Here is an 18,738-nt window from a genome sequence, read left to right as displayed (position 1 = left end):
AAAGGCTGAGCACATGGACAGACAAGGATCTCAGGACAGAGAACAGCCTCCCAGAGCAGTGCTGGCTGTGATGGAGGTGGCTTCTCACTGGGAAGAGATGATGCTATCCTTACAGCCACCCACTGCCAGGTGTCAGCTTTGCACCTTTCCTTGTGCCAGATTCTTTCCTGCAACCCCAGCTGCAGGCACAGAACAGTTGCTATACACAAAATACTCAAAAACATAAAGGTGGCACAGCCATTGCAATATGTCCACTGCTGCTCTAGACAATCCTACACTGAAGCTCTTTGGAGACATTTGTTCGTTTTCTGTCCTAGAAATGGAGATTTGTTTTTATAGTTCTTTCACTTGCTTGCACAACAGAACATATTGCCAGCTTGGAAAAGAGCATAAAGGAAAAACTATTTCTGGCAGTATAGATATTTATTATTCTCCTTCATAAAGATAAGAAAATAGCAAATGCTTGTGTGCCTCCTGTTCTTGGGAAACCTAAAGGAAAGAGCCATATCATTTCCAGTGCAATTTCCAGCCTAAGCCAACATTAGGAGAAACAAAGTCATATACTGCGTAACTTGATCACTGCATGGTTATCAAGGCTACGCAGCCACTGAGTGGAACAGATGCATGGTTAGGTACAAATCCTTTTGTGCAACTGGCTGTGTTTACAGTGGTATGTTACAATAACTTATCACTAATGAAAGAAAACTGTTTAAAAACATAGACAGCTTAATGACCCTGAACACCTTCCAGTAATTTCTGACTATGACACTTCCTATGGTAACTAAAACCAAAAGCGACTTCTGAAATGGTTTATGTTTTATTTACGGGTTACTAGAAATGTTGTGCAAAGGTTGTCTTATGATAGCCTTGAATTCACGTAAGTTGAATCACAGTGAACTAATAGTAGTTTGAAGTGCTGATTTTGGAGAGTAAGTGAAACTTTGAGGTAAAGCAACCATACATCCCCAAGCCAGAAGAGCTATACTAAGTGACGTAGATTTTCGGTTTCTCCCTATAATTTCAGCAGCTCCAAATATGCCAATGAATATAGAGCTACATTAAACAATCTTTGCAGCATACAGCAATTACAGAATGGGAAGAGGAAATCAATCAGATTGTCAAGGTACTGTATAAATGCTCTTTCCCTGACTGACTGTGTAGCAAAGGTAAAATCAGTTGCATTAATTACAGCCATACACACGCCAAGAAATTTTGCTGAAAAGCTTATCATTGTAGCTAAGTTGGCATAAATAAAGAAAAAATTTTAAATGTGTTTATCAAAAAATTCTCACTTAAAAATTGATGCGTTGGATGCTTAGCACATCTGACATAGAACTAAGTGACACATTTCGCACTATACCTTTTTCTTCCTACACTATTTCATAAAATATGCTTATTGACAATGCTGAAAAGAGGCAAGTCAGCTGATATTACTAAAATCTATCATCTGTCCTTGTTGTTGTAATTTTTCTGCACACAGAACCCTAACGTGACCCCCACATAAACCCATTTTCAGTTTAAGAGAGAAGAACACAGCTGCCTATAGACAGGAATAAAGTCACAAAAGAGACAGCAACCAGCCACCAACACAGGCACCAGTGTGGTATGCAAATTTCTCACAGAGTTTTTTTCCATCACAGAGCAAGAAATTTTCAGAGATGAGAGTAACAGAAGTAAATTTGGCAGCTGTTTGCAGGAATGTCTTTGCAAATAGAATCACAAAAAGTGGGAAGTTGTTTGGGAAGCTGGTTGCAATGGCTGATGGGTAGTAAGGGCAAGTCAGCATCTTGAAAGTATGTTACAGAAGACATGAAAAGGTATGGAGATCTTTGAAAGTGAAGGGCATGAAGAATTTGGAGAGAGAAGAATCAGTAGCTTTAACTGCATCACAGAAACATTTTAACAAGTGTGCAGCATTTACAAACATGAAAGCAAAGAGATCACAGCCAAAGAGGTTACAAGTCTGGCTAAAAGTAATTAAGGGACATGTTAAGAAACCATGACAAAATAAAGTCATGTTAGGGAAAGCTTACATAGCCATACTAGACTTGAAGGTCTGCCTAAGCAAATCCTGGGTTATACACTGGGACATAAGCCTGATGCAGCTAGAGAGGACCCACAAGTCATCATATGGGAAACAATAGTTGCTGTATATTTCTTGACCCTGAAATATGATATGGAGGGATAAAAGTCAATAACCAAAGTAATAGAAGGATGAGAAGGGCCTCCCTTAATATATTAGCAGAAAAGCTACTGAATAGAAAGGCAGACAGCAGCTCCAGTAGGAAAATCAAGTTTCAAAACATGTGTGTCAGAAAATCCTATCTTCTTCTGGCTCACACCGATATAAAAGAATAAGGAACACACACAATTAATTATCATTTTTATGAAGAAAAAGATTAACACTATGAGTAATACATGTTATAAAGCCAATAACAGGAATGCAGTTAAGTCACCAATACTCACAATCCTAACAGCATTTGCAAGCACTCTCCTGCATCTCAGCGTCACTCAAAAACCTCACCAACAAAGAGCATTAGATTATTTCTTGACACTCATTAAGGCAGTTATCTAACTCTGATAAGGGATTTCAAAATGTTTTTTGGTTTATCACCACATTTGCTGAATAATGAGACTCTAAAGGCTGTCAGACAAATACCTATATTCTCACCAGTTGTGCAGTCTACTGAGAAATCAGGCTGAAAAACCCGTAGGGCTCTGTTCTAGAAAAATTCCACTGCAAACCTACATGCAAATCAGACAGCGCAGTGTATCTATTAACCCTTGGACTACCCTTAGTTTTGTAAAATCTCTTTCTTGTACTTCAGGCCTGTCTGAAAAACAGTTAGGTTTTATATAATGGAAGGTTGTTACATGAAATAAATCTGCTTGACACATTCTAAAGAAAACCAATTTTGTTTCTATACAAAGATGAGAAGCAAATGGAGGCTATAAAGCTTTTCATCTCAAACACAAATGTGCACTGAAATAAGCTACAACATATTTTCCCAAGATACTGAAGCTACATCAGGAAATGTCTAGATGGCCCTGCAATACTGAGTGAACTCTGTAGCTAGACTGATTATTTGATTAACTGCATCACTACTCTCCAACAGACTAAGCTGAAGTACCTTTTGCATTTCAGGAATATTGCTTGTTCAGCTACGGTACTACAGTGATGTTGATACTTAATTTCTTAGCTATTTTATTTCTGATTTGGTAGGTGAAAGACTCCAGGGACTTTTCTTACAAAGAAATCTGTCAGTTTTTCAGAGTACAAAAATATTTGCAAGTGATTAAAGATGCAATGTTACAAAGGTTTGTTTTTGAAATTTTGGATGGGTTTAGTTTTTATGAAAGCAGAATGGTTAAGAATTAGAAAATATTCAGAAGCATACACAGCCACAAATACTTTTGCTTTTGATTCAGGATCTCTTAACAATCCTGCATCAAAACTAACTCATCAACGTCCTGGTCTCACAGTTGCCTGCTATTCCCTAGCAACATGTATTTTTCCTTGCATTGATGCTACAAAACCAAAGATGAGTAAAAAGAACACCTACCTAAAAAAGCCCCAAATCAAACCACATTATTGAACATATGGAAATCGCTGTAGACCAGTGTGAATTATCAGAGGTCTAGGTCTTTTCCTTTACTTGAATATTTGCTGAGAAATACAGAATTAAGTCACCAGCAAGAAGGTTTTCTTCAATCCTATGTGTATGATTTCCGGGGGGGGGGGGGGGGCGGGGGGGGGGGGGAAGGGGTAAAAAATCTAGAACATTTATCTCATTGAGTGGCAAAACCAAAACATCCTGAAGGAAGGGCATTTGGCCTGGCCTGTTCTTTAACATTTGGAGATAAAATTCATTAAAAACCTGAGAGAAAAGGAAGAATTTTAAGTGATATTTTACAGAACTTTTAACTTTGGCACAACTGGACACAGACAAAACTTCATTCAGCTACCAACTGTATGAGTAATCACCAGCTTTCTGCTATTTATTCTCTGATTATATGAGAAAATGAAATGTCTGGCATCAAATGAATGGCCTTACTTCTTCAGCAATATATTTATTTAATAAGCTTTATGAAAGTATTAGGTACAGACAAAGCTATTCCTCCTGGGCTTGTTAAAAAACTGACAAACCAGCAGCTGTCTTTTTGGGGAATTTTCTATTTTAATGCATTTAAAGGTCTAACTTCAGATTTGTGTAAATAAAGAGAACTTCCACTGATTTGAATTTCTTAGTCATCTAAAAACAACCCCTGGGCTTGGTTCATGAATTAATATTTTCTTAGGCCAATAATGCTGTAATTCATCATCAAAATAATCATCTTAAAGTGATAGAAGGGGATATTTTATTTCTCTCATTTCCAATTTCTACAAAATCTCATTATATAACCCTCACTTTTTAGGATACTTATGGATAATCTTCCTAATGGAAAATCACAAAGCAGATGAGTGAAACTGGTATTTGTTTCAACTCTGTTTGACAGTTACTTTCTCCCTTCTCCATTTCCTTACCTGAAGACTCAAGAAGGACTCTTTCTTGTAATAGTATGTTACATAGTCATAGAATGCTTTGGGTTGGAACAGACCTTTGAAGAACATCTAATCCACCCCCTGCCCACCTCACACTATCAGAAGATGCTCTGCTAAAAAAATAAAATAAATGTTCCCATCTTTCTTATGGGCCACTTTTATGAATAGGAAGGGTTTAACAAGGTTTCCCTGGAGCGTTCTCTTCTCCAGATGAACAATCCCAACTTTCAGCCTTTCTTCGTAAGAGAGGTCTTACAATTCTGATAATTTTATCCCATCTGGAACCACTACAACAGGTCCATGTCTGCCTTGTGCTGAAGACTACACAGCTGAACAGAGCATTCCAGGTGAGGTCTTACTGGAGCCAAGTAGAGGTATGGAATCATCTCCCTCATCTGGCTGGCCATTCACCTACTGATGAAGCTCAGGATGTGATTTGTTTTTTAGGCTGTGAGCACACACTGTCATCTTATGATCAACTTTTCATCCACCGGTACTCCCAAGACCTTCTACACAGGGCTACTCTAAATCCCTTCATCCTTTTTCTTGTATTGATATTGGGGATTGCCCCAAGCCTTTGGAAGGACCATTATTGTAAAAACAATGATGAATAAAGAATTGTGTGGTACATAATAGTTCTGGTAGTTCCCTCTCTCCGGTATTATATCCTCTACTGGAATATACAGACATACATTTTCTAGTAATTTTTATTATGGCATACTAATCTTACTACCATTCAATTCTGGTCATCATCCTATTGAAAAAAAATCTTTGGATATTCAATGGGTACATCATTAGCAGAGCAAACAAACAAAGTAGATGCCTGACTACAACATATAAAAGAGGATCTGAAAGATTTGATGTAAATAAATGGATTCTTTCAATGACCACATACATCTAGCTAAAAAACAACCTAGTAGCTGAGAGCATCCCTGGCTCTGCTCCCACCATTCAGCAGCATTAGTAAAGCAAATCTTTCTTGGCCCAATGCCTATCTTACCTCTCCCCTAAGTAAGAAAAAAAAAAAACCTTTGCATAATTTAAAGAATGACAATTTAAAAAAATAAGCAATGAAATTCTAGATTTTAGACCCGGAACAAGTAAAAGTAATAGAGGTACACAGTTTTAATGGTACGGGACACATGAATGCCGAGGCACAGGGCGCAGCACCCAAATATAGTCTTACTTTGGCTTACAATACATTTCTGATGCAGAGGTTCTGCATAAATTACTGCAGAAGAAAACTTTTTTTTCCCCAAAAAACAAATCCTATTTCTCATATCTCTGATTGATATAATAACTGAAGAAAGAAAAGACTGACCTTTTCAAATTTGAACAGGAATTGCAACAGCTCATCAGTGTAATTGTGTCAGCCACAGAGTTTATTTTTCAGTTAATGGCACCTATAATCAGCTTTCAGTAAAAGAGCAGAATTTGATATGTGCTAGTTAGTGTTATTATAGACAGGGCAAAGAAACGTCTGAAGGCTGCCAGCATTTTATCAACACCAAAAAGTGCAGAACAACTGCTCTTCCATTGTGGTTGTACAGCATATATGGAAAAATGAGGCTTGAATATACACTTATTAAAAGTATGAACAGCAAGAGTGACAGGAAAGAAAGCATTTCAAGATGTAACCTATCATAATGACTTAATGGACTTTGATTTGTTAATTACTGTTTTGGCTAACCTTTTGTCCTAAGAGCATAAACCAAACAGCAACTTTCTGAGACAGCCATTGAAATAACCCACCATAAAATGCCCAGAAGCTATTTACTGCTAAATCAAATACAGACATTTAATGTCCGACTGGCAGTATATTTTACTGCTAATATAATATAATGCTGCTAATATAATGTTCATGCAAATACGTGCATCATGCTTGCAACACTGTATCTGGGATGAATTTATGAATTAATTTAATATTAATTCTGCTCTGCATTATCCACTATAAAAGCACTGTGGTCAATCAGCAAGTTCTGTACTATGCCTTAACCTCCATTTTCAGGGCAGTTTCAACAGGCAGCAATACTCTGACCCTCAGATGAAATATTGAATGAAAAGAGAACAAAACTTCCCAGACTGAGAGCGTTTAATGAAAAAAAAATCCTTGAAATGACCCTCCTTGTTGGCTGAATATGATTGAATTTACTACTTATCTGACCATAATGTAATGCTTTTATATTATAGAAATGTGCCTGTGTTTAGCAGGCACTATCTGAACACACATAAATGGATGCACAATTATTTTATAGAGTATGACTTCAGCAGCATTGTTTATGCCAGCATAAATGCAAAGAACTGAAAAGGCTCATCAGTACCTTTTGATGGAGGCCAGACATAACAACAAAGTTTTTTGAGGGGCATAAGACAGAAACTCTAAATATGGCTCACTGGCCTTGGGGGACAGCAAGCCAAACACTTCCTTGTTATATTCCTTTCCTAAAGCCTCTCTCTCTCTCTCCCTGCCCCACCTCCAAAATTCAACTGTCACAATAAATTTTGAGGACCTGGGCAAAATATAAAAAATAAATGCCCTAAAAACACCCTAAACTTTGAGGTTCCTGTTATGATATCTGTATAACAAATAACCTAGAATTCCTCAGAAGAATTCAGCTGTGGAGGCTGTGTGTCTCTACTTCCTAGCTATCTCTGAAGGGTTATCTTCAAAAAGTTTATTTGAGCTATGTAAACAAGCCATTCCTTTAACGTGAGTGGAAAACAAGGTGACAAATGAGAATAAATGTTATGGTGAACAGAGATTTTATCAAGAAAACTGGTATCATTTTTAGGATTACTCCAAGCATGGAGAAGCATACGGAAAAGCTTAGCATTTAAACACTGGCAGAAAGATTTTTAAAATAAGACATGAAAACAATATGACTAAGGGAGTGTCCTGATGGAGGACTTGCAAAATGCAAACTGATCCGTCTCTTGGGACATTACACCTCATTGGTAGCTGATGAATAAACAGCATTGGTAATTGGGACGCTGGAGAAATCCAACTCATCATCTTCCCAAGTAAATGTGGTTCAACATGCTGCACTCTACTTCAGGAACATAACGAAAAAATAGAGTTTTGTTGTCAATGCACCCACAGAAAGCTCTTGATGAACTGAACCCCCCCAGACAAGACATCACCATCAACTATTCTGTCTAATGAAGTTTGGAGTTTCCTGTCCTATCTAACAGCCCAACTAATTACCATATGCCTACATGACATCAAGTAGCATTTATTAGGTCCATCAACATGCCTAGGCTGTTTCAAAATGTGAACTAGCCAATTTGGTGTCAGACACTGTACTGCACTCTAAGATGACAATGCTCCTCAGATCAACCTCCAGCCAGTTTTAATTATACATCTGTAGTGACTGGAATAACTCTTACAAAGCCTGATTAGGATTGAGAAGCTGGCAAACAGCTTTCCAGTTGCATCCCTTTCCTGCTGTACTTGCCATACACATCAGTTCAGTATAGGATTGCTCATGTGCTGGAATATCATCACCATGATCCTGTGAATGGCTTGTTGAGCTGCCCTGAGACACAGCTACAGAATAGAGCAGTAAGAGGTGTCAAGATTTTAAACACGGTCTAGGTAGGCCTAGCTTGGTGCATAAGATTGCCTATTGCTGTTGTAGCTCAACAGAAAGGAGTTTTCATAGTGCATCCAAAGGGTTTCTCTACACCCACTAAATTTCAAGTAGCAGAGCCTTCTGCTCTCATTTGTACGAGGACTGAACTTGAAATGCCCGTACCTATCATTTCACAAACAGCTCTTCCTAGCACAAAGGAAACAGTGCGCATACTGAATGAATCAAAAGCAGAAAAAAAATATTAACTGGTCTTACTTTTATAAGCTGAAACATGATTTTGACTGTTTCGAGTAGTTTAAACAGTTGTATTTACTTCCTGACTTTTATATCAAAGCAAATAGCAAAGAAGGTGATACTACATCATCTGTCTGCTCCATTTTGAACTAATTGTTTTGATTTAGAAGTATGTTCAAAGAGCTCTCTCTGATTGATGTTTCAAGCCAGATATTATATACATTCCTAAAGGACTCGTCACTGTAAGCATCTAGACTATGCTAGCCTGGGATCACAGACACTGTCTTCTATTGCATTCCCAGCTATATTTAAAACACATTCTAAATACTCTGCACTCCTATGTACTGGTTGCTACCTCTGCCCTTTTCTAAAGCAAAGCCATACATTGTAAGGATCTCAAATGTGGGATGAAGATGTTTGGTGTGATGGTAATGATCCACAGGAAGACCCTGACCCTATACCAAAACTAGTACAAGTTCAACCATTATTTTAAGACTGAAATTGTGGATGAGGGGGATAGGAAATACATAACATCTGCTGGTTGCCTACTGAGCATAAAAATGAATTGTGCTATTGATGACTGATTGTTTAAAGTTAGGCTAACATCACTTACCTTAGGATAAGATGGTCTCAGAAAGAGGAATTAGTAAAGTTATGCTAATATTGTCTACCTAAAGATAAGAGTGTACTGAGATAAGTGGTTTGTGGGTAGCCTTTATCAAGGATGAAAGGCCAGAGATTCCCAAAACACTGGACCTGAATTCTTGACCTCATTATAGTGCAAAAAAACACATCTCCTAGATAAAGAAGCCCCTTACCCCAATAAAACCCTTTACCCTCTGTGTAGTGAATTTAAAGGCAGCTGTAGCTTTAAGATGAACCAAGAAAGAAACTAAGCAATGTGGGCAGCTCCAGTGAAGAGAATAATAAATGGCCACCAAGGCAGAAGCAAATTTATCAGAAGCAGCCTATTAGACCTACAGTTGGGCAACCCACAGTAGATGCTTTCTCCTGGATAACAAGTACTGTATTTCAGACTATCAGCAACTTCAGCAAATTCTCCTGTTTCATTTAGTAACACAACACTGACAGAACAGAAAAAGACTCAAGTAGCTCTGCTGCAATTCGTGTTACTGATCTTCCTCAGATTACTAATATGGAAAGAAAAAAAGCACCAATGAGCTGTGGAAGTCAGGAAATATCCATGCCATGAGGCTTCACCTCATTTCTGTAGTCGTTTTCCTGTTTGAGCAACATTGTCTTATTCAGAAAGGAAAAACTAAAAAAGGTTTCTTGTGCTTCAGCTAAATACAATCACCTCAGATTTGCCCCTCCAGCCACATCCATTATTATTGTTTTATGAACAACACTCACACTTTATCAGAGTAAATTTCACAAGTTTAAAAACACAAAAAACAAAGTAGATTTTGGTATACAGGGACACCACATTTCACAGATGTGAAAAGCACTTTGATAATATCAACACCAATTAATTCTGTACCAGAAGCATAGTAAATTAGAAAACACAAGTCACAGATCACTATCATGCAACCAGAGCCTCTCATACAAACACCAAAAAAGGAGAAAATAAAGAATGTATAGAACAAAAACTTTTCATTGACCTGATTTGTCAGAGATGTTGGCTGTGACTGGCGTGGTGCAGCAGCTTGTGTTAGCCTTTGCGCTGTCCTTGGAAGAACCAACTTTGGGTTTATTTTTCGTTGCCTCTAGTGCTTTGACCTTCTTGGCATGTTTACTTCCTTTGTAGTGGGCCTCGGCCTGGCTCTACAAAGGAGAACAAATCAGGCTCACTTTTTTCTGTACTTCTGTATAACATAACGGATGACAAGGCAGAAAAGTGACACTTTCAATAACAGGCACCATATTATATGACCTAGAAAATTTTAGTAGCTTTATATTAACAGCTTTCCCAGATGTAAGTTCTTATATATCCAAAAGACAGGATTTTAATGAATGGTACATGTTATCAGTATCTTTGAAAAAGAGGCTTCGAGGTTACATAAAATTCTTACTCCTAAAATAACTCTGTGCTTCCATGGTGCTTAAAAATTTAAAGCACTATACAAATGTAAACACATTCAGTTGAGAAAGATGCTATTCAACTTTCAGATACTGACCTTACTCTCTACTGCTTTTAGTTAAAAGAGGTACCATGATGTGGCTTCAAATAATCAATTTTTCCTTCTGTTTCAGCTAGAACAAAAGTATTTTCATCACCATACTAACAGCAATTGAAACAGGAATTAATGACATTATAATTTTGTTATCAAATCAAGGAAGAAGGGTTAAAATAAAGAAACACAAAATGTGTAAATTTCAGGAGTTCCAAGTAAAATATGGAAAAATAAATGCTCATCAGATTTGATTGTTTTATAAATTGCCTTAATAATTTTTTTTGGAACCTGAACAACGGAGAGGAACTTGGATAAAGTGCTTTATATATAATGTACTCTTCTTGGTCTGTCCAAACAGTACAGCAGAAATATGTACAGAAATACGTACTGAGATGTAATGTTTACTTCATCTTTGTCTTAAAATGAGCTTCAGAGGCTAGATCAGTGTTTATGAAGTTGCACAGCTAAAGTCAGACAAATAAATGCCTATTTTTTTGCAGTGATTTTGAGTCCCTATTATTGTTGCTGAGTCTACCTAACTAGCTGCCCTGACAAATCAGGTCACTATGTTAGGTGCAAAACTAAGATGCTACCTGCATAATACAAAGCCCATAGCTTTGAAATGTCACTTAATGGTTTTTTTCCTTTTTTTTCCTTCTTAGGAAATTTATTTACCAAAAAAATGAGTAAGAAACATAATTTTATACAAAATAAAGTCTATTTTCCTATCATTATGCTATTCAGCAATAGCTTTGCATTATTAGCATTTACAAATAAAATTAAAACAAGTATTTAAGATATAGGACTTGGTGCCTCTATTGAAGGTTACATATTAACTATAGAAAGTTAATATTGTAGTTTATTTCAAAGTAAAACACTCAAGAGAAAGCATGCTTCATGTAACCAGATGACCACACCTTGGCACCTGGCATATAGAAACATCAGTGCAAGTAAACTTTCAATATGTTCATGCAAAAACTCATTCTCTCTCTTAATCGAGTAGGATTATTTTATTTAGTTCACTGAGTCAAATGAAGCTAGCCATAAAACAAGTCACATGCTGTTTATAAAGAGCAACTAAAACATGTAAGACATTAGAATTCTATAAAGAATATTGCCATAACATGGAAAATAGTTTTAAGATCATCAGAAATATGCATTATAATACAGACACAGCATGTAATAAAAGTTTTGTCATAGCATAAGTGAAGAGTAGTCTAAAGAGTAGAAACAGCTGGACCAGACAGGAGAATAGACAGTATGTTAGAGCCCTCACAAAAATTGTGCACTGCTAAAACTGATGGAGATCTGCCACTAAAATAGGAATGGTTTGTATATACTGAAGCTTCTTAACTGATTATACACCCTGTGAAACACAGTGATTTCCACCTCAAAAGGACACTGTATGTGACATATTGTGGCTGCATCTTTTCTATTATGAGAGATTTCAGTAAACAAGCATTCAATTAGAAAAGCTGCCAGATGAGTTTTACTTTGAGCTCCTTTGAAATGGAGATTATTTATTAAAAAATTCTTTTCAAAACCAGTAAAGAGTCAAGTCATCAATTGCTTTTAAACTATTTCTTGATTTTAAAACCTTTGAAATATTAATACATGTACAAACACAATATAGAGATTATAAAGAAACAACTAAACAGCTATACCACTACTACTACATGCACTACTTAAAGGGACACTTGTCAACTTCTGTGTTGGACCTCTTCAGTTCTGCATGTGGGTAGAGAAGCAAAGATCCGTTCACTGTTATGTCAATGGGCTTCACACAGGCACAGGAGTTTCACCCTGTCTCGCTCCACCCTTGCTGTTTTGTTCATTTCTCTTAAGGTTGCTGTTGCAATGTGATGAACTAGAATGAGTGTTCAGTAAAATTAAATAAACTATCCACACATTATGGTGTACAAAAAAAGCAAAGCCAAAAATTGAGAGGTATATATAGCCTTTCTATTCCAATACTTTTAATCTTAAATAATAGGAAGCACGAGATTTTCTACTCAATCATTCTCAAGTTGATGATGTCCCTTTAAATATTTGAACTCTATGCTCTGCGCATATGTGTACTGTTGATAGGATCATATGCTGCCTGAGGCCAAAGCTATAACATGAGACATAAGTGCACTCAAGAGAAAGACTTAGCAAGTCAATTCCTTGATAATAAGCCTTTCTGCTGATATTTGCAATAATAATGCCTGCAATATCAGTAATAACCTACTACAGTCTTTGATTCCCTTCATTCAATCCCCATGTAGTGTACATGAGACCTGTTGAGAACAAACAAGCCCAGGCAGAATTAAAATTAGGATTTTCATAAACACAAGCAAAGCCTCATTGAAACATGTTGAACGGACTCATTTTGATTGAAGTTTTGTAATTATTATAACATTTTACTATCAAATTCATTGTTGTACATTAGATGTACATAGCAATACCTTTTGGCCTTATAAGCAGAGGTAGTGAAAACACCAGCCTTTTGCAAAACTGAACAACTTTGAGGAAAAAAAGAATTGTCTGGTCTTGATTTCAAAGTAGCTAGGCGTGGGGAAAAGTCTATCTTTGGCAAACTCTTTGACCGCTTCAGTCTGTCAGTGAGGTATACACCATTTATTTCTACACTAAATTTATTTATTTTCAACTTCCAGTGGGTGGATTTTGTTAAACTTTTGATTTTTAAGATCTTTCAACTATTCTCTCTTTTGTGAGTAGAAACACAGATAACATTTTCAAAATGAAGTTAGAGGAGTATTTTCTAACTCTTTCGATACACCTGGTGTTGCGAGTTTGCTTATAATCCTCTGTGGGATAAATCATTTGATTTGATTGCCTATTGGTAACTGAAATGCAGCATCAAAATGGAACCGTGTTCTGCGTAACCATGTTGCAAAGAACACTGGAGCTTTCTGGAGTCATGGCTATGTGAATCTGAAGTGGGAACATAAATTCTGATTGTTACTGATATTAATTATTCTGGTTATTAATGTTCTGATCTTTACTAACCCTAGTTTTATAATGTTTATGCAAGTACCACACTAATAGCAAATGTATTTGCTCCAAGTTCCATTTTAAATTGTTTCTGACACAAACACAGCAGTAAGCTCTGTAGACACAAGGTTTAAAAGTCACATGTATAAAAGAAAGATAATTTAACAGTTTTAACCTAAAACCCCAATAAAGTATAAAATGAAATTAAGAGTAACTATTTTTTGGGATGCAATATTTTAAATAGATACTGAACACACTTTCTGGATGTCATTAACATTAACTAAAGTAAGCAAAATGAAGTCATGTAAATTCCATATGACCAAAACAACATTTGAGAAAGTTTATGTTAGGAAAAGCCAAAATAAAGATATGTAACCTAAAGAAATTCTGTGCACTCATGTTTTCTGATGCTTTTTAATTGCATAATAACTTATTCCAGTGTACAGGGCTGCATTTAGTGTAGGTATTAACCAGTTCCATGTACCACAAATCAGTTTTATTAGAATATTTTTTTTATTTACAAAAAAAAAAAGAAGTTTAATTTATTGCTTAAATAGTCATAATTAAATGTCACCAGTGAACTTGGACATTTTCAAATGAAGCACTAATTTAGGGAAGACACTCTTTGAAAAACTGCAATAAGAAAATATTTTGTATGAAATAACTTCCTATCTAAAGAAAAACCCAATTTCCTCTTAGTTCTAAAACTGATAACGGTCTACCAGCTTCACATGCACACACTGAAACATTTTAAAGCGGAATCACCCTACTTGTTATAAAGTACAGAAAGTTGTCAAGCACTGGCTAGTAAGATATAATGAACAGGAAAAGCTTTAAGCTGCTGTAAATGTGACATTAGATACCGGAATGCAAAAAAAAACAACAAACAGCTTTGTACTGACAGGCCAGATTCTGCAAAAGCTTAAATGCATTTGCCTAGCATTACCCTTTGATCAACATATCTTTTGAAAACCATACATGTAAATCTTTGGAAGATCATGGCTTAGTGAAAAACTGCATTTTAAATCCAGTTGCAAATAATTAAGAATGTAACTGACAAATAAATATGCCCTTTTCTCCCATTGTTTTTATAAATTTGTAGACCTTAAAATGGTGCCAGGATGCTTCTCCTCTCTTTAAACAACCTAGATTTTTAGTTTTATTCATAGTCTTTAAGTAGTGAATAAAAAAATCCCAACCAACTAAACCTTATGATTTTTAAGAAAGCCTTATATGCTATAAGGAAGGATGACTTGGCTGTAACAAAGGACAAGTTTTTTCTCTCTTCAAAAGATATTTGAGACACACAAGTGATATAAATGTTACATTTGATTAAAATCCAAAGGTAATTGCTACTTTCAACTCCAAGTTATTAAGATTGAAATCTAAGTATCAGGATCTTAAACTGTACAACTACATACAATGTTAGTCTTACATACTAGATTGTATCTAATAAAACAACAATAAAAAACATCCTCTATACATAAATGTGTTTTTTAATAGAAATATTATATTATTACAAGCATATTATACTGCATAAAATACCTTCAGTAGCTTTATTTTTTATAAAATCTAGGTGCATATATACATATATATAGAGAGAGAGAACACCAGGAAACATTCAGATCATCCAGATACATAGATAGTGGTATTACCTTTAAGAAATTTTTGAAATTCAGGTAAGACTGCAGTACAAAAGATTACAGAAAATTATCCCTGTCAGGAGCAATGACTGACAGTGTATTTGAAATCAGCACTATTCATTTTGACAGTTCACAAGTGACTGAATTCTAGAATCTATTTGCTGTGTGAATGACTAATTAACTGAATTTATTAACCTACCAGATCCCTTCAATGACAATCTGATTCAGGTTTGACTAAGCCTAACAGTTCAGGATGTATGCACATGCAACGAAGATTTTTTTTTTGTTTAGATTTATTCAGGATTAGCTGAAGTAGCCCTTCAATAGGTCTTCAAGGAAATAAGACCATTGGGCCCTCAACACTTGGAGGGCTGAGCCTAGAGGGTGGTGGTGAGTGGTGCCACATCGAGCTGGCAGCCAGTCACTAGTGGTGTCCCCCAGGGATCAGTGCTGGGCCCCATCCTGTCCAATATCTTTACTGAAAGAGGATTAAGTCCATCATCAGTAAATTTGCAGATGACACCAAGCTGGGGGCAGGTGTTGATCTGTTAGAGGGTCAGAGAGCTCTGCAGAGGGACCTTGACAGGTTGGACAGATGGGCAGAGTCCAAGTGACATGAGATTTAACACAACTAAGTGCTGGGTTCTACACAATGGCCACAACAACCCCATGCAGTGCTACAGGCTGGGGGCAGAGTGGCTGGAGAGCGGCTACAGGCAGAAAGGGACCTGGGGGTACTGGTTGATAGTAGGCTGAACATGAGGCAGCAGTGTGCCCAGGTGGCCAAGAAGGCCAATGGCATCCTGGCCTGCATCAGGAATAGTGTGGCCAGCAGGAGCAGGGAGGTCATTCTGCCCCTCTATTCAGCACTGGCTAGGCCACACCTTGACTACTGTGTCCAGTTCTGGGCCCTTCAATTTAAGATATCGAAGGATACTGAGACACTTGAAAGAGTCTAGAGAAGGGCAATGAGACTGGTGAGAGGCCTCGAGCACAAGCCCTGTGAGGAGAGGCTGATGGAGCTGGGGTTGCTTAGCCTGGAGAAGAGGAGGCTCAGGGGAGACCTTATTTCCATCTACCACTAACTGAAGTTAGATGTGGAGGTGCTAGAACGTGTCCAGAGAAGGGCCACAGGGATGATCAGAGGGCTGGAGCACCTCTCCTATGAGGACAGACTGAAGGAGTTGGAGCTGTTCAGTCTGCAGAAGAGAAGGCTCCGAGGTGACCTAATTGTGGCCTTCCAGTATCTGAAGGGGGCCTACAGGAAGGCTGGGGAAGGACTTCTCAGGATCTCAGGTAGTGATAGGACTAGGGGGAATGGAATGAAGCTGGAGGTGGGGAGATTCAGGCTAGATGTGAGGAGGAGGTTCTTCACCATGAGAGTGGTGAAACCCTGGAATGGGTTGTCCAGGGAGGTGGTTGAGGCCCCGTCCCTGGGGGTGTTTAAGAGCAGGCTGGATGAGGTTCTGGCCAGCCTGATCTAGTATGGGGTGTCCCTGCCCATGGCAGGGGGGTTGGAACTAGATGATCCTTGTGGTCCCTTCCAACCCTGAATGAAACTATGACACTATGAAGGGAGGTTGTTGCCAGGTGTGGGTTGGTCTCTTCTCCCAGGCAACCTGTCACAGAACAAGAGGACACAGCCTCAAGCTGCACCAGGGGAGGTTTAAGCTGGATATTAGAAATAAATTGTTCACAGAAAGAGTGATTGGTCATTGGAATGGGCTGCCCGGGGAGGTAGTGGAGTCACTATCACTGAAAATGTTTAAGAGACTGGATGCGGCACTTAGTGCCATGGTTTAGTTGATTCGATAGTGTTGGGTGATAGGTTGGACTCGATGGTCTCGAAGGTCTTTTACAACCTGGTTAATTCTGTATTCTGCATAACTGCTGCCTCACTTATGCTGAATATTTGAATCTGCCACCATGTTATCCAGGCTGACAATTAAGGTATAAGATTAATTGTATTTCATCAGGAAGGAGAAATACAGAAATAAAGGGACACATTGAATTATCCACATGCAAAACCCAGGTTCATGACTTAAGCTCTGTAATACTAGGTGAGTGCCTTAACTAAACAGAACTTACCATGGTACACACATATCCTATTCTCCCTTTCTATTGGATCTTTTTAAAGCAAGAATTCTGCCCTGGATGGGAAGTCTTCTCAACAGCAATTTTATCCCCAATGCTATATTCACATAGATTCAATATAATGGTAGTCTCCAATGAAAAATATTTGTTGAAAAGACCACAAAAGCTTCTCTAGTAACAGTTTAATTACATAGGCTGGAAGACTTAACAGATATGTAATCATCCTGAAAACTTCTTTTCTGCTCTGGAATATCTGCAAAGCTAATTCTTTCCTGCATATCTTATTTTTTTTTTTCCTTCATAATATTAAGATAAAATACAAATAAATCTAACTTGTCCTACATGTAGTTGTAACATACACTGTAGAAAGACTATATCTGAACATCTGTATACCTGCCCACTTCTGTGCATTAAGTTGGTTCCAGTTCAAGTGGACATATAATAAATACAGAATTTTATAATTATTTCAGAATAGAATAGACCAGGTTGGAAGAGATCTTTGACATCATCAAGTCCAACCTATCATCTAACACTGTCTAATCAACTAAACCACAGCACCAAGCACCCCATCCAGTCTCTTTCTAAACACCTCCAGTGATGGTGACTCCACCACCTCCCTGGGCAGCCCATTCCAATGGCCAATACTTACAACATCCGCATAATATTCAGGTCTTTCTCCTAAATTATCAATATCTTGAGTTGCTAAGCTTATTTTGAAATCAATAGAACTTGTGTCTGAAAGATACAAATAATGACTAAGTAGTTCTGGAAGATAAGTAAGAATATGCTTGTAAAAGCATGGATCTAAGCAATGCCATGACTTCCACAGTTCCTGATAAATACAGAACTCCATTGCAGCTATATAGTAACAAGTACCAAAAAAAATAAATCATTGGTTTTACAGGTAAAGCTCTTACTGAGGAAGAAGCTAGGGCTAACCATAATTGCATTATACGAGGCAGTAAGGAGAAATGGTTTGATGAAGGGTGCAGGGTCCCTATGACAGCTCTCCTGACATGGGGGTGATGGCAGTGGTCTTATTACAGAGGGCATCTAATTGTGCAAGACTGGAAGAACACCAAGGTATTTACACCAATAATGTATTGTCATTTTAATTCACAGCAGGTCTTAAACTGCAAAGCTCCCTTTCTTAAGACAGTGAGAGGTCTACCAAATGTTTGAACATGTAGCTTACCGGTTAAAACTACATTGTAAGAGTATGCATATTTATGAAAAGACTACATAAATGCAGAAGAATTTATACTGGAATCATAACTCTAATAAAAATTACATGAAGTGAAAAATTAGGAGGAGGTGTTGAAAAATTTAGTTTTATCTCATTTGATGTTAATGATAGATGTAATAGAAGAAATTTGCAATACTGAGGTGTTCATACTTTTATTATACCAAAGCTATGCATTGTGTTTCAGTTCTGTTTTCAACAGATTTCTAAAATCAAATTGCTCTGAATGGTAAGGTAGATTACCTTTGAAAAGGAC

General features: G+C 37.3%; 1 protein-coding gene across 9 annotated transcripts in view; it reads right to left on the bottom strand.

The window, feature by feature from the left end:
- ZNF385B (zinc finger protein 385B) overlaps positions 1-18,738 on the bottom strand; it is a 176,698-nt gene that overhangs the window by 18,048 nt on the left and 139,912 nt on the right. For all 9 annotated transcript variants that reach the window (XM_068138445.1, XM_068138447.1, XM_068138443.1 and 6 more), the window contains one exon: positions 9,993-10,155. In XM_068138445.1, coding sequence (XP_067994546.1) covers positions 9,993-10,155 — 163 coding nt within the window. The remainder of the gene's footprint in view (positions 1-9,992; positions 10,156-18,738) is intronic.

The sequence above is a fragment of the Melanerpes formicivorus genome, unplaced genomic scaffold, assembly GCF_026170545.1.
Source record: "Melanerpes formicivorus ecotype bairdi unplaced genomic scaffold, bMelFor1.0.p_v2 SCAF_5, whole genome shotgun sequence".
Classification (NCBI taxonomy): Eukaryota; Metazoa; Chordata; class Aves; order Piciformes; family Picidae; genus Melanerpes; species Melanerpes formicivorus.
This window is presented reverse-complemented; position numbering and strand designations above follow the sequence as displayed.